The sequence below is a fragment of the Phasianus colchicus genome, chromosome 5 (assembly GCF_987193195.1).
Source record: "Phasianus colchicus chromosome 5, bPhaCol1.hap1.1, whole genome shotgun sequence".
Classification (NCBI taxonomy): Eukaryota; Metazoa; Chordata; class Aves; order Galliformes; family Phasianidae; genus Phasianus; species Phasianus colchicus.
The window spans coordinates 5,984,129-5,998,057 of NC_143440.1; the positions used below are offsets into that span (position 1 = coordinate 5,984,129).

Below are 13,929 nucleotides of genomic sequence, written 5' to 3' on the forward strand. Positions count from 1 at the left end.
ACTAGTTCTGCCCCGTACCAGACCCTCCCCTACCCCATGTAATTGCCTTACCTGTGCCTGTACCAATTCTACCCAGGTTGGAACGCCCCAGTCTCAACTTTACTCTGTTCAGCAGCGTTCTGTGTGAAAAGCGACATGCTACAATATGCTACATACGGAAATTCCAGAGAAATACAGAGGAAGGCAGCGGGAATAACAGGGCAAAGCAAGGCGAAAACCCGGGGAAAGCAAGGGAAAGGCGGGAGGAAAAGGGCACGCAGCCAGGAAAGGTGCCCTAACGTGCCGTAACGAACTCCTGCGCACTGCACCACTCCACGCGGTGACGCGGGGAAAGACGTGCATCCCTACGTGGTCCTTAACTGTTTGGGCAGCCACCAGAGGCGGCTTCCGGGGCATCCCCGGACATGCAGCCGAGACGTGGCTGAGCAGTATCCGGTCAGGGATCGGCAGGTGGTCGGGGGGCGCCGCCTCTCCCCTCTCAGCCCGACACGGTGCGTTTTCCTGCTCGCTTCCCGCTCTGTCGCGGTATTTCCGCCGTCTCCCCGCACAGCGGCTCTCGCCCCCGCCGCCTGCTCCGCGGCTCTCTGCTGCCACCCGGTGGTTGCCGTGCGGTACTGCAGGCATCGCCGGCGCGCGCGGCGCACGGGAGCGCCCCTGACGCGGGCACGCGCCGAGCAACACGGCTGCGCCCTGCGGGAGCGGCTCCTTCCCTGCAGCGCGGAGCGACGTACCCGGAGCCGGGAGGCACCGCCACGTGAAGGAGCTCGGTTGCCGGGGCTGGGACAGGACGGGTGGAAAAGCCCGTTCAGCAGCTCCTGTTTCCTAACTCGGCAGGGCGCCGCCTGGGGTGACCGCGGAGCCGCTCCGTGCCGGTCCCGGGAGGCTGCGGTGCCGGGACGGCTCCACCACAGCTCCGCGGCCGCGAACCTCCGAGCTGCTCGCGTCCCGCTGCTGCCGAGAGCGCTTGTAAACGGCTGGGGGACGCCTGCCAGCCCACGGCGGCGACGAGCTAATTGGACGCCCGCCCGAAATCCGTGCGTCCCGTACTCTTCGAGCGCATGCGTGCGGCCGCCTGGAGGACTTCTGGCAATAAAGATTGGCGGATTCGCTGCGCAGAGCGGTCAAAATACGGAGGCGCCACTTCCGCATCTAGGCGCGCATGCGTCGTGCTGCCCGCGGCACCGGAGAAGAACACGGCCGCCGTTCCGCTGATTGGCCACGAGGGGGCAGCAGAGACCGGAAATAACCGCTCCGACGGGATTGACGCGGAGCCGCACGGCAATCCCCGGCGTTCCGTTCTCTCTTTCTTTTGACGGCAGGGGAAAAACGCAATTAGAAGAGGAAGGGGGGGCGGAGGGAGGGAAGGGGTCGGGGAAGAGGAGAAAAAGAAAAAAAAGGAAATGGGGAAAAAGTTTGGGTGCGCTGCCCCGCAGCATGCTCACGGGGATCTCCACTACTGAAATACGCGGCCACCTCCACAAAGCTCACAGGCTCCTGCAAGCAAAGTGTTCCTTGCTGGGAACAGCCAACGCCCAGGAAAGCAGCTTGGTGAGGAGAGAAACTCCAATTCCAGCAGCTTCCCTGTCCCCAGCACACAGATGCTGGCTGAGGGCATCTCGCTGTCTCCCTGCACTGCCATCTCTTGCCCCGTGCCTTCTCCTGGCTGCTTCCCCAAGCCCCCACCTGCGATGGAAGTGCTAAGGCCATTTGCTGCTCTCCTGCAGGCTGCATCAGTCACGGGTGAAAGGCAGCAGTTGAACTGGAGCCTGCTGGGACAAGAGAAATGGCAGGGGAGGTGTGAGGGAATGCAGCAGCCTCTGTCCATGACAACTCTTATAACTGAGAAACAAGCGATCATTAGGGGCTATAAAACAAAGATGGGTGGAGAGGTGTTATGTGCAAAATGCCAGGTTCGGAAGCTACATACGAAGCTTCTTTTTGGCTGCCCCTCTGCCTTACAAAGGATAGGACAAAAGAAGAGCAGCTCATGGCCAAGATTGTTCCTTGTAGCTGTCCTGAACTTTTCTGCTCTCGGCCTATTGCCTCTTGGAATGTGCCCCGGGAGTGTGGTGCTGAGCACGACTCTTCCTTACTTGAAACACAGGCAGTTCAAAGAATCATAGAATGGCCTGGGCGGAAAAGGACCACAATGATCATCTAGTGTCAACTCCCCTGCTATGTGCACGGTCACCAACCACTAGAGCAGGCTGCCCAGAGCCACAGCCAGCCTGGCCTTGAATGCCTCCAGGGATGGGGCATCCCAACCTCCTTGGGCAACCTGCTCCAGTCTGTCACCGCCCTCTGCGTAAAAAACTTCCTCCTAACATCTACCCTAAGGTTCCCCTGTCTGAGTTTAAGACCATTCCCCCTTGTCCTCTCACTATCTCCCCTCATCCACAGTCGTTCCCCTTCCTGTTTATGTGCTCCCTTCAAGTACTGGAAGGCCGCAATGAGGTCTCCCCGGAGCCTCCTCTTTTCCAAGCCAAACAAGCCCAGTTCCCTCACCCTTTCCTCATAGGAGAGGTGCTCCAGCCCTCTGATCATCTTAGTGGGCCTCCTCTGGACCTGCTCCAAGAGCTCCACGTCCTTCCTGCAGTGTGGGCCCCAGGCCTGGATGCAGCACTGCAGATGGGGCCTCACAAGAGCCGAGTATAGGGGGAGGATCACCTCCCTCTCCCTGCTGGCCACCCCTTTTTTAATGCAGCCCAGAACACAGTTGGCCTTCCGGGCTGCAGGCACACACTACTGGCTCACGCCCAGCTTCTCGTCCACCAGGACCCCCAAGTCCTTCTCCGCAGGGCTGCTCTCAAGGAGATCTTCCCCCAGTCTGTATAAATACCTGGCATTGCCCCATACCAAGTGCAGCACCCTGCACTTGGCCTTATTGAACCGTATCATGGCCCCATTTCTCCAGCCTGTCCAGGTCCCTCTGGATGGCTTCCTTTCCTTCCAAGTATCGACTGCACTGCTCAGCTTGGTGTCATCTGCAGACTTGCTGAGGGTGCACTCGATGCCACCATCTGCGTCGTTGATGAAGATGCTGAAGAGCACCGGTCCCAAGACCGACCCCTGAGGGACACCGTCTTGTGACCGGCCTCCCCCCTGACACAGAACCATTGATCACAACCCTTGTCCAGCCAGCCTATTCCTAATCCATCAAACAGTCCATCCTTCACATCCACACCTCTCCAATTTAGAGAGAAGGATGTGGTGAGGGACAGTGTCAAAGGTCTTGCAGAAGTCCAGGTAGATGACATCCATCCCCCGTCTACCGAAGCCATCACTCCATCATAGAAGGCCACCAGACTGGTCGAGCACGATCTGCCCTTGGTGAAGCCATGCTGGCTGTCTCGAATCACCTCAGATCTATCTCGTATGTGCCTTAACATAGCTTCTAGAAGGATCTGCTCCATGATCTTCCCAGGCCCAGAGGTGAGGCAAAAGCTTCCCTGGACAACCAGGCTGATCGAGTCCATGCTCATCGGCATCTCCCGCAGGCACTCTTCCAGCTCTCACTGCCTTTTTGGCCCTCCCATGACCTGGCATCCCTCTGTCTGTGTCTCACCAGCTGTGTCACCGGAAGAGAATACAACACTAGAGAATGAAGAACTCACTTCTGGCTCCAAGGAATGTAACCCTGCTATCTCCCAGAGATCCCCGCTCTCTCAGTGTGACATCTCACTGGACATGAGTGTTCCTCACAGCCAGTCAGAAAAGCAAGCAGAGCCTGAGACCAAGGAGTCCCTCCCTGACGTGCAGCTCTCAGACAGCTTCCCTTACACAAAGTGCTGCCCCCAGCCGCATGCATTGTCACACGCACTTGTGTGGGCAATTGGTGACTAGATGCAAAGGAGACTTGTTAAGTGCTCTGCTGACATGTAGGGATGGATGGGAAATTACAAGGCGGGGCTTCAGCATGTATATAAAGGATGTAGGGACCTGCAATAAAGGATTTGGATTTGCATCGGAGTCCGTGCCTTCAGACAGTACAAGCGCTATGCCTTATCACCCAATGGAAGCGGTCAAACAGCTGCTTTGGGACAGAATGTATTGCTCAGAAAGTGTGGTCTTCCAAGGTATTCCAGGCGTCCCAAAGAACAGAAGCAAGCAATGATGATTCCTTTCTCTCTCGATTCTAGTACTTGTAGGTAGAGCGCTTGAGAAAGACTTTGGAGGCTTTCCTCAGCCTCCAGAAAACAAGAAGACTTTACACGCTTTTGGGGTTTGGATATTTTGTATTTTGGGTTTTTTTTTTTTTTTTTTTTTAATAATAAGGGTTTGTTTTGTTTTTAAGTCCAGTCCAATGTAATAAATTCTCAGTCATACAACAGATGAATTTTCAAGGTCTTGCTGCCGATGGACCACGCTCCACTTGAACATCAAGTGGAGCAGGAGGCAGACTTCATTCAGAAAAGTGGAATTTTGATGGGATGTTGCTGTCTTATGGAGAGGAATCTCTGTGTCCCGCAGGCTCAGCTAACAGGCGGTCACAGATTTCTGGATGGTGACCATCACTCTGCCACCGCTCCTGCTGCCTAGTCTCTCTTCATCATCGGTATCCAGCAGGAGGTCACGAAGCTCTGGAGGCACGGTTGTATCCAGGTCATCATCTGAAACTTCTTCCACCAGATTGGAAGGGACCAGTGCTCTTGTGCCATCCGTCAGCTCTCCCAGAAACCAGCCATCCTCATCCACGTCTCCAAAGATGTGAACGTATTGTCCAGCAGTCAGTGGGAGCTCGTTTTCTGGGTCCTCATTAGGGCCCTCAAAAGGATTGTAGCTGGGACGAGCTAAGAATCTTCAAATTAGCGGTGATGTCCGTCTGCGAGTGTGCAGGCTGCAGACTGCCATCAGCCGCCCTTCCGACTCCTCCAACCCTTCCTGTGGGTTGGAGCATTCCTGTTCTGGGTTTTTGTGCATTACAGCTTTTTCCCAATCTCCTGGAGCTGCCTGCATTTCTCCTCTAGCCTCTTGCTGACTACCTCAAGTTTGGCCACAGCCTGCTGAAGCCTCTGCAGCTCCTGGCACACTTCTGGAGAGCGTCCCTCTCTCAGCAGGTGGTTCTGGGCCTGTAGGGCCTGGCTCTGCCTCTCCAAGTCGCTCAGGGCTCGTTGGAGGCAGCTGCGCTGCTCCAGCAGCTTGCTGCTTGTGCTGCCTGGGAGCCCCAGGTCTTCCTTGGACATCTCTGGCACCTAGAACCAGAAAATCATAGAATAACAGAACGGTTTGGGTAGGAAGGGGCCTTCAAGACTCTCCCGTTCCAAGCCCATGCCATGGGCAAAGACATCTTCCACTAGGTCAGGTTGCCCAAACGTGCCTCCAGCCTGGCCTGGAGCACTGCCAGGGATGGGGCATCCGCAGCCTCTCTGGGCAGCCTGTGTCAGTGCCTCAGCACCCTCATGCTGCTGTGTCTTTCCTCCTTGTATCTCATCCATATCTCCCCTCTTCTACTTTCAAGGCATTGTCCTTTGTTGTATCACTACTATCCTGCCTTACAGCAAGTCCCTCTCCAGCTTTCCCCAGTCCAGTCCTCCTTCAGGCACTGGAAGGCCACTCTGTGGTGTCCCCAGAGCCTCCTCTCCCCGTGGCTGAACAAACCCCACTCTCTCAGTGTCATCTCACCTGGACATGAGCGTCCTTCACAGCCAGTCGACTGGAGCCCTGCTCTGCACGGTGGTGGCCCAGAGCTCCCTCTCTGTCCTGGGAGCAGGACATTCTGTGGCTTTCCACATGCTGGGGCTCACTCTCCCAGCTTCCCACGATGTACTGGTTGAACAGCCTCCTCTCCAGCTCCAGCTGATGCTGGAGCTGGCGGATGCAGGCGGGCTGGTCACCATCCCTCTCCCTGCGCAACTTGCTGAGGATGCTCTGCAGCTTGGCGCGAGCTGCCCTGCTGCTCCTGTGGGGGCTCTTCAGCTCCTTGGCCAGCTGCTGCTGCAGCTCACGAGCCTGGTGCAGGGCCACGTCACACTCCTGCTGCAGCAGCTCCTGCGTCGCATGCAGCTCGGCCTCCTTCCAGCGCAGCAGCTGCCGGATCTCCGTTGCCCGCTGCCGCTGCTCCCACTCCTTCAGCCGCTGCTCCTCCTCGGCCTGCTGCTTCTCCCAGGCACAATGCAGTCGGTCAGCCAGGAGCTGCCGCTCCCGCTCTGCCTCCCCCTGCAGCTCCCGTCTCTCGACGGCCCAGCGGCGCTGCGGCTCCTGGGAGCGGAGCCGCTCGCCCTCCAGCTGGGCCCGCAGCGCCTCCAGCTCCCGCCTGTGCTCCTCCCGCTGCGCGGGGCAGGCCGGGGGCTGTGCCGGGCCCCGGCGGGGATTGGGCCGGCTGCGCTTTGCCTGTCGCCGTCCCGCGCTGCCCTGCAGCATGGTCACGGAGTTGTGAAGAGACCCTCGGCCGCCAAAAGCTGTGGCCAGAGGCCACCGATGGTCGCTCTCCTTCCCGGGGTTTGCAAGGACAGCTGCCCCTGACCTCGAAGCGCTCACTGCCTCTGGTCCCTGTCGCGAGGGTGTGCAGACAGTGAATGCTGTGCGGGGGTGCGCCAGCGGCCTTCTATGCTGCGTGCCTGCCTGGCACATAATGGAGGGCGGGGCAGTGACCTGCAGTGCTATTGGACAGTGCGGCCTTCTGGCCCAGCTCATAATGGAGGGTGGGGCTGTGGCCTTCTGCGCTATGGAGCAGGGCGGCCTTCTAGCCCCAGCTCAAAATGGAGACTGGGGCAGAGTGGTTTTAAGCTGCGTTGGGTGGTAGAGAGACGTCATGGTGTTGGGCAGAACTGCCTTCCACAGCGCTACGCCGTAGGACGACCTTTAGTGGTGCTGGGATATATGGTCTTCTCTGGCACTGGAGAAGAATAACAGTAGGCCATCCAACTCATTGTGATTTCCATTTAGATTCCAGTAAAGAAAATATCTCACCATACTTTCATGGTTTTGTGATTTTTGGTTTTCGGTATTCTACATTATAGCATCATGTTGTGCACTGGGAGTGTTCATGCTCCAGTTCCGGGTACCTGTCTCTGTACATCTCGAAAGCCATGGGATCTGGCCCTTCCTGGGTTGGGATCTCTTACTGCCTTGCAGTGGGTATAGGAGGGTGCTTCCCTAGATGTACCAAGCTTTTCAGGTTTGACTCGCTCTCAGTAACTCTCTTTCGCTCCTATTTTATTTGATTTTGGAGAGCCAAGGTCCCATTTTGGGGGCAGAAGCTGGTATTTCTGTGACACTGCCATCTTGATGGGGTAAGTGTGATCTTGAGGAGGGTAAAGCAGCATTTTGGTTAGAAAATGGGAGCTCTTCGTAAGAGCAGTGCTATTTCTGGGAGAAAAGGAGCTCTACTGGGCATAAAAATGGTGTATCTGTGATAAAATGCCACATTCCTGAAAGAAACTGTCCTCTTGCGGAGTGTAATGCTGTATGTTCCGGAGGAAATGGGAAATATTCAGCAGAGTCCTGGTATTTCTGGGAGAAAAGGTCTGATGTGGGGGGTGGAAGGTGATGTATCTGTGAGAAAGCTGGTGTTTCTGGGAGAAAATGCCAGGTATTGGTGAGGAAACAGATGCTAGAGAGGGAAAAGGCCATCCCTTTGGGAGAGAAGTGGTATTTCTGGGAGAAAATGCCCCAAATCGGGGAGTAAGTGTCATCCTGAGGCGTGTCATGGAGTAGATTTGGGAGGAAATGGAGGTGTTTCAAAGAGTAGCGGCACTTCTGGGAGAAAATGTCCTCAGTGGGAAAGACAATGTCCTCTTGAGGGAAGAAAACAGGTCTTTCTTACAGCAAATGTCATCCAATTGGGAGAAAACCTGCTCTCTTGGGGAGAAAAGTGGTCTTTCTGAGAGAAGGTGTCCTCTTCTTGGCTGCAAGTGTCCCATTTGGCATTGTCATGGAGGCTTTTTGGGGAGAAAGCGTGTGGCAGTTGTAAGAGAAGGGGTATTTCTGGGAGCAAATCTCCTCTTTTTGGAAGAGAAGGTGAAATTTCCAAGGGAAAAGTGGCATTTCTGGGAGGAAATGACATAGCTGGGGGAGAAAAGTGGGAACCGGTGGGAAAGAAGATCTTGTACTGGAGAGCAACGGTGGTCTTTTTGGTGTGCCAAGTGGTCTCTTGGGGAGACAACGTGGTAAATAGGGGAGACAATGTCCTCTGGAGGAGTGTCAAGTAGTATTTGGGAGAGCAAACGTCAGGTATTTCTCGGAAACCGGCTGTTTCTGGGAGATAGTAGCAGACTTGGTTGGAAAATGACAGGTGTTTGTGAGAAAGCTGGTATTTTGGGAAAAAAAGGCCGTTTTTTAAAGAATAAGCTGGCATTTCTGGGAGAATATGTGCCATCTTTGGGAGAAAGCAGGTGTATGTGGGAGAAAATGTCGTGTATTTGGGAGAAAGCTTGTGTATGTGGGAGAAAAGGCCATTGTGATGGGAGTCAGTGTGATCTTGAGGAGTGGAAAGCAGTATTCTTGAGATGAAACGTGAGGTATTTCTAAGAGTCCTGGTATTTCTGGGAGAAAATGTCTTGTTTTGTTTTATTGTTTTTAATATTTATATATTTTTTTATGTTGCAATTTCAAGGAAACACTTCGATAGAAATTGCTTTTAATTCTTTTGGCATACATAGAAGATGCGAAAATGCACATCATATTTTCACATGAATGTAGTAACACAAAAAAAGTTCAAAGCAGTAACTGATACACTCAATTATAAAAGCTACCCTTCCTCTGCAAGAAATGTAACTCAGCCCTTGGGCTAGATGCCATTCTGTGTCATTGATGTAAACCTGGCGGACAGTACAAATACTCTGAATTTAAAATGGCATGACTAAAAATGGAGTCTTTCCTCTAGCTTTTAAGTTTTAAGAAACATAAAATATGTACGTATGCTTGGCAACTTTTCCTTTCATTCTATACAAACGTGACTCTCTCTAAAATAACTGTCAAACTAAGAGGGACTGTCAGAAACCTATCACAGGAGGTAATCTATTTGCTCAGGTTGCTGAAGAGCAATGAAAAAGTAGATATTGAGTTTCAGTTTTCAGCACATACATTAAAGTCCCATGCCTGTAATTAGGTCTCCTACCTTCCAAATAGAATTTTAAAAAAGTTTGATACATGATTATTTTAAATTATTTTTCTATAATTGGTTAGTGGTATTGTGGAACACATATTTAAGGATTAATGATGAGTAAGATTAGAAATCCAAAAAGTGTAAAATTCCATGCAAACTCAATTAAGTTTCAAGGACATTTCCATCAGAAAGAATGGGAATGAAGAAAGAACGGAGCCCCCAGGCTGGTTGTTGAGTGAGAATTACTGCTTACCCAGCATCCGTTTGCTTCATCAAATGTCCCCCATCTGCTCACAGAAACCTCTCTGAGATGCTTTTCTGAAGAATATTTGGCGGCATGTTTCCCAGGGCTGATGCCTAGAGGAGAGGGTTACATGGAGACTTGCTGTCTATCTTGATGGCAAACCCCTCCTAAGTAGGAATCCAGAGCTGGTGACTCACTTTGTAGTCTTGTATAGGTCTGGGGCAAGACAACATTATGGCAGTGGGGAGATATTCATGGTCAGGCTGGACAGGCCTCTGAGGTCTCTGACCTCTGTGGGTGTCCCTGTTCATTACTGGGGAACTGGACTCAATGGTCTGTAAGAGTCCCTTCCAACTCAAAAAAAAAAATTATATGATTCTATGATTCTATGAATATTCCTGGTTTTATTACAAGTACAAATACTGATAAAGCCTACATTCAAATTGTTTATTCCTTGCTTTTGGAGAAGCTAAAACACTAGCACTAAGAGTTTTAATCAACGTAGATAGCTTGTCAGTTGTTATGCACAGTGGTACGTGCACCCAGTTTGAAATTTCAGTGGCATTAATGTTTTTAATTTTTTAAGTGATATGGCACAGTACATGCAATCAACAATAATGAACATACCATGGTTCAGGACCCCTGATCTCTCAGCTAGTAATTTAAAATATTTTCATGTGTAGAGACAAGACAAGTATTATGTCCTAAATGGAGTCTAGGTCCCCAGCACTATTTCTCTCTCTATTTGATCCCTAAAAACAACTGTTTTCTTGCCAAAGATTTTGCATCGTTAAATCTCCTTTCTGAAACAATGAATATTGTGTAGTTGCAGGCCACTTTTTCAAACCTGTGGACATTCCCTTTGCTTCTACTTCTTTAAGCAACCTGCAGTTGCAATACACTTTTGCAGTACAGTCTTGAACCTCTTTATTCCTTGTTTTTCAGTCACCATGGGCTGTGTCTGTGCTGTCTTTGTAACCAGGACCAGGGAATGACCTCTTTTCTCCCAGTCAGTTTTCTCAACACATCTACTGGTGTGGATGAAGCAAGCAAAGGCAACAAGAAAAGCAAATACAATTATACTAGCAAGCAGGAGTATCATTTATTATAGATGATAATCACATGTTGGTTTGTCACTAGGTGTGTTTAATCAACGACTTTCTTTTTGAAATAAGAGTGAAGATAAAAGAAAAGTTCAAATAGGATTCCTACATGTCTCGTTTTCATTAAAGATTAGATCTGCTACAACACGATGAACTGAGGATAATATAATGTAACGTCCAAACACTTTTTTTCAAGTAATGTTAACACTGAATGAAAGGTATACAGGCTTCAATGAAATTAGGAAGTTGAGGCCTAGTTGAATGCTATTTGTTGTTGAATGGTATTTGTGACAGTGTTGAAAGAAATGGCTGATGTTATTGTAAAGTTACTGTCTGTCATCTATGAAAAACGGTGTTCTGCACAGGTCTGTGAGTGTTAGAAATGGGCTTTCTTGAAGAGCTGTCTTTATGGAAAAGGAGGCATTGCTTGCAAACTGGTAAATTGGGAAAAAAAAAAAAAAAGTAACATTTCTGATTTCCAATTTAGTTATTAGAAAATCCCCATCATCTCTCTTTATATTATATGAATACTCCATGGTGTCCTTGGGATGACAAGATGCCTGTACTGCTATTTAGATATGCACAAATACAACAAATCCATGGGCAGATCTTTCCCCTACTGCATTTTTTTAATGTATTTCTTTATTGCTAAACTAAAAGGAAAATAATAGTAGAAAAAATTCAATCACCTTAATCAGCACATGCAAGTCTTAAAAATCTTTTTCTTGCTCTGACTGGTTTGAGAGCCTATTGTACTGAGAAGCAAAAACAGATTACAAGTAAAACACATAAAACAGAATACAAGCATGTCTATTTCTAAGTTCTCTGGTACTCAAAAATCTAAATACCTATTCATGTAGCTGCATTCATTGCTTTAAGTCATTAGCCAAAAGTAAATACGTAAGGAGAAACAGAGACAAAATTGACTTTATAAGAAGAAAATATATTTTAATATTCAAAATATTCTAAGTCACCATGCTGCCCTTTGAAGACAGCATTCATGTCTCATCTTGATCATGCTGACAAGCATCTCACGGGTATCTGCTTTCACTTACGTTGATTGTACAGTTTAGTATCTGTAATACTGAAAAGACCTGATGGGAAATGTTACCTTCCAAATTTTGCTCTGCGTATATGCATTTCCTATTTAAACCCTCACTCAGCAAGAGAAGGAAAAACACTTCTCAGTTTCAGTGTAAGTGCCTCATGGAATTTTCTACAGGAAAAATATCACTTTAGATCTGTCAGACAATAACATTTTATTACCTCAAGGATGTTATCTGAACCTGAGGTCTAATATCTAAATGAACTGCAGTTCAGATTATTTGAGATTTAGCAGAAAGACAGAGGGATGGAAAGTTTCATAGAAAGATTCTATGGGGAGAAGACTCATTCATTTATTGTGGATAAATATGATGAAAAGGTATTCATATACCAAGTTTTAATAACTGTATGGTTAACAGGAGGAACAGTAGACAGCTTTGAGCAGTAGCTGACATACAGAACAGGAGAGTTGGAAGAGTAATATTTCCAAGAAGATTAATTTAATTTAAAGGCAGAATGTTTTTTGGCTATTGGAAAGTTCTCTGTTGTGTTGAGCAAAAGGATATATATACTGGCTGAAAATAAACCTGTAAAAGTGAGGTAATGCATTTACTAAAACAACAATAATTGCTATATCAGGATGGATCATATATTAAAGGCAATAAAACTCTGATTAATAGCTGTCAGGTTATTTCTTTATTTTCTCAAATATTTATTTGAGCGCAACATACTATAAATACTTTAAAGAAAATGTTTATCTTATATTTGTACATGATTGCACTCAGTAATACATGGAAGAGCAGCCACTGAAGTGGGAGGATCATAAGCCCAATGTATGTGAAGAGAGAGAGCAATAAATTTGATTCTTCTCAGCATTTTTCTGTTACAGGTTTTGAGAAACTTGTTAGATTTTAGTACCTGCAAATGTAAATGAAACCAACATAAAATACCATACATAACCTTATTACTTTAAATAACATAGAAAATATGGATTGGAAGACTCGTGTGCATGTTCTTTTTTTCTGTCTTAGACCTGAATAAAGCTGTAAAGAAGAAATTAATGCTCTAGTAAGTCACTGTCAACTCTTGCAAGTCCATTTGGGAGAGAATTTGACACTCCATTTTTTTTTTCTTGTTGTCCTTCTATTTCCTACTCTCCTTTCTGTGTATGTTTATTATTTGCCTCATTTCTGTGAAAACAAATCAGGCTCCATTAATAAAAGCAAAAACTGTTTAAGGCCATCCATCTTACTCATTCTCCTCAAAGGTTTGCTGCCACTTGTTCTATCACAGAGGACTGCAAAACTTTTTTGCTCCACATTGTTACCCTCTAAAGATAAAATGAATAAATTGCTTAAGAAGATGTTGAAAGACTCTTAATGGTGCATTTGTGATCATAACATACGTATTTGTGAGACCTAAGGATTTTTATTCATTCTATTTTTGTTCAATGTAAAATCAAGATTAACTTCTTAGATTTTCTGGACATCCTCGTTGTATAAATTTAATTTTTTACTCCTTTTCCTTGTACAACTTCTGAAATCTGACAGTAAGAACATTTTTATTTTTGTCTCAAACCTCTTTTTTATTCTTTGTCCATCTATTTTTTTTTTCCCCCTATGATGCTTCTTATAACTTTACCAATTACTTTGTGTTCCATTTCATTACGTTATTTATTTTTGCTTTTTCTTTAGGGCAGGATATGTCTACTGCTATGCATCTGCACAGTTCCTACAATGGAGCTTTGATCCTGGTTGGATTGCTTAAGTGCCATTTACATAAACGTGGTTAACAAAAATAGTAGTTTCAGCTTAGTATTTTTCATGCTAAATCAGGTTCAAAACTAGAAGAATAAAAGTTTTTTTGTAAGAAACATAAACATCCATGTTGATTTCATAAGTGAAACTGATTCTGTTTTTGAAGAGCGGAAGAAATTTAAATAATTCATCTGAAAGCAAAGTTCACTTCTGTTTTTATATTCTCAGAAGTGAATCATCAGATTAAACTAGCATGCCACAGTTTAGTGGTAAACCTCTAACACTACCAAATCTACATATGTAGATTTTGCTTTAATGTCACAGGCAATAGAATGTAATCAACTAACAAACAAAACAAGCAAACAGAAAATTCACATCCAAATAAACCAGAAAGAGGAGTTTATAGACACTCTGCAGAACTGTTAGCTGTGCTATGCTTTTCAAAAGCTGGAATTTGTCCTACAGACATCTCAGAAGTTGCACATCTGTCCAAGAAGAATCATTGCACTTTATTTCTACTGTACATGTTTATCTTATATCTTATTCTTCATTACTCTTATGTACTGTGCAAAATACATAAAGAAAAAAAGCAGTAATCAAACTATACATACTGTGAGCAGGGCTTTGTGAAGGCTGCAGTACTGTACAGAAGAAAGCCTTGAACAGATCTATCTCAAATTCAGGGTCATAATACATTTATTTCCTACCCACATTGCTCATGTAATCCACCAACTA

General features: G+C 47.3%; 1 protein-coding gene across 1 annotated transcript; it reads right to left on the bottom strand.

Annotated features, from left to right (window-relative positions):
• Positions 1-4,258: 4,258 nt before the first annotated feature.
• On the bottom strand, positions 4,259-7,578 carry LOC149917676 (uncharacterized). The gene is made up of 2 exons (XM_090142000.1): positions 5,623-7,578; positions 4,259-5,192 (listed from the first exon to the last, which is right to left on the bottom strand). Exons 1-2 carry the CDS (start codon positions 6,631-6,633, stop codon positions 4,920-4,922), a joined length of 1,284 nt encoding a protein of 427 aa, XP_089998126.1. The 5' UTR covers positions 6,634-7,578; the 3' UTR covers positions 4,259-4,919.
• Between the last annotated feature and the right edge of the window lie 6,351 nt (positions 7,579-13,929).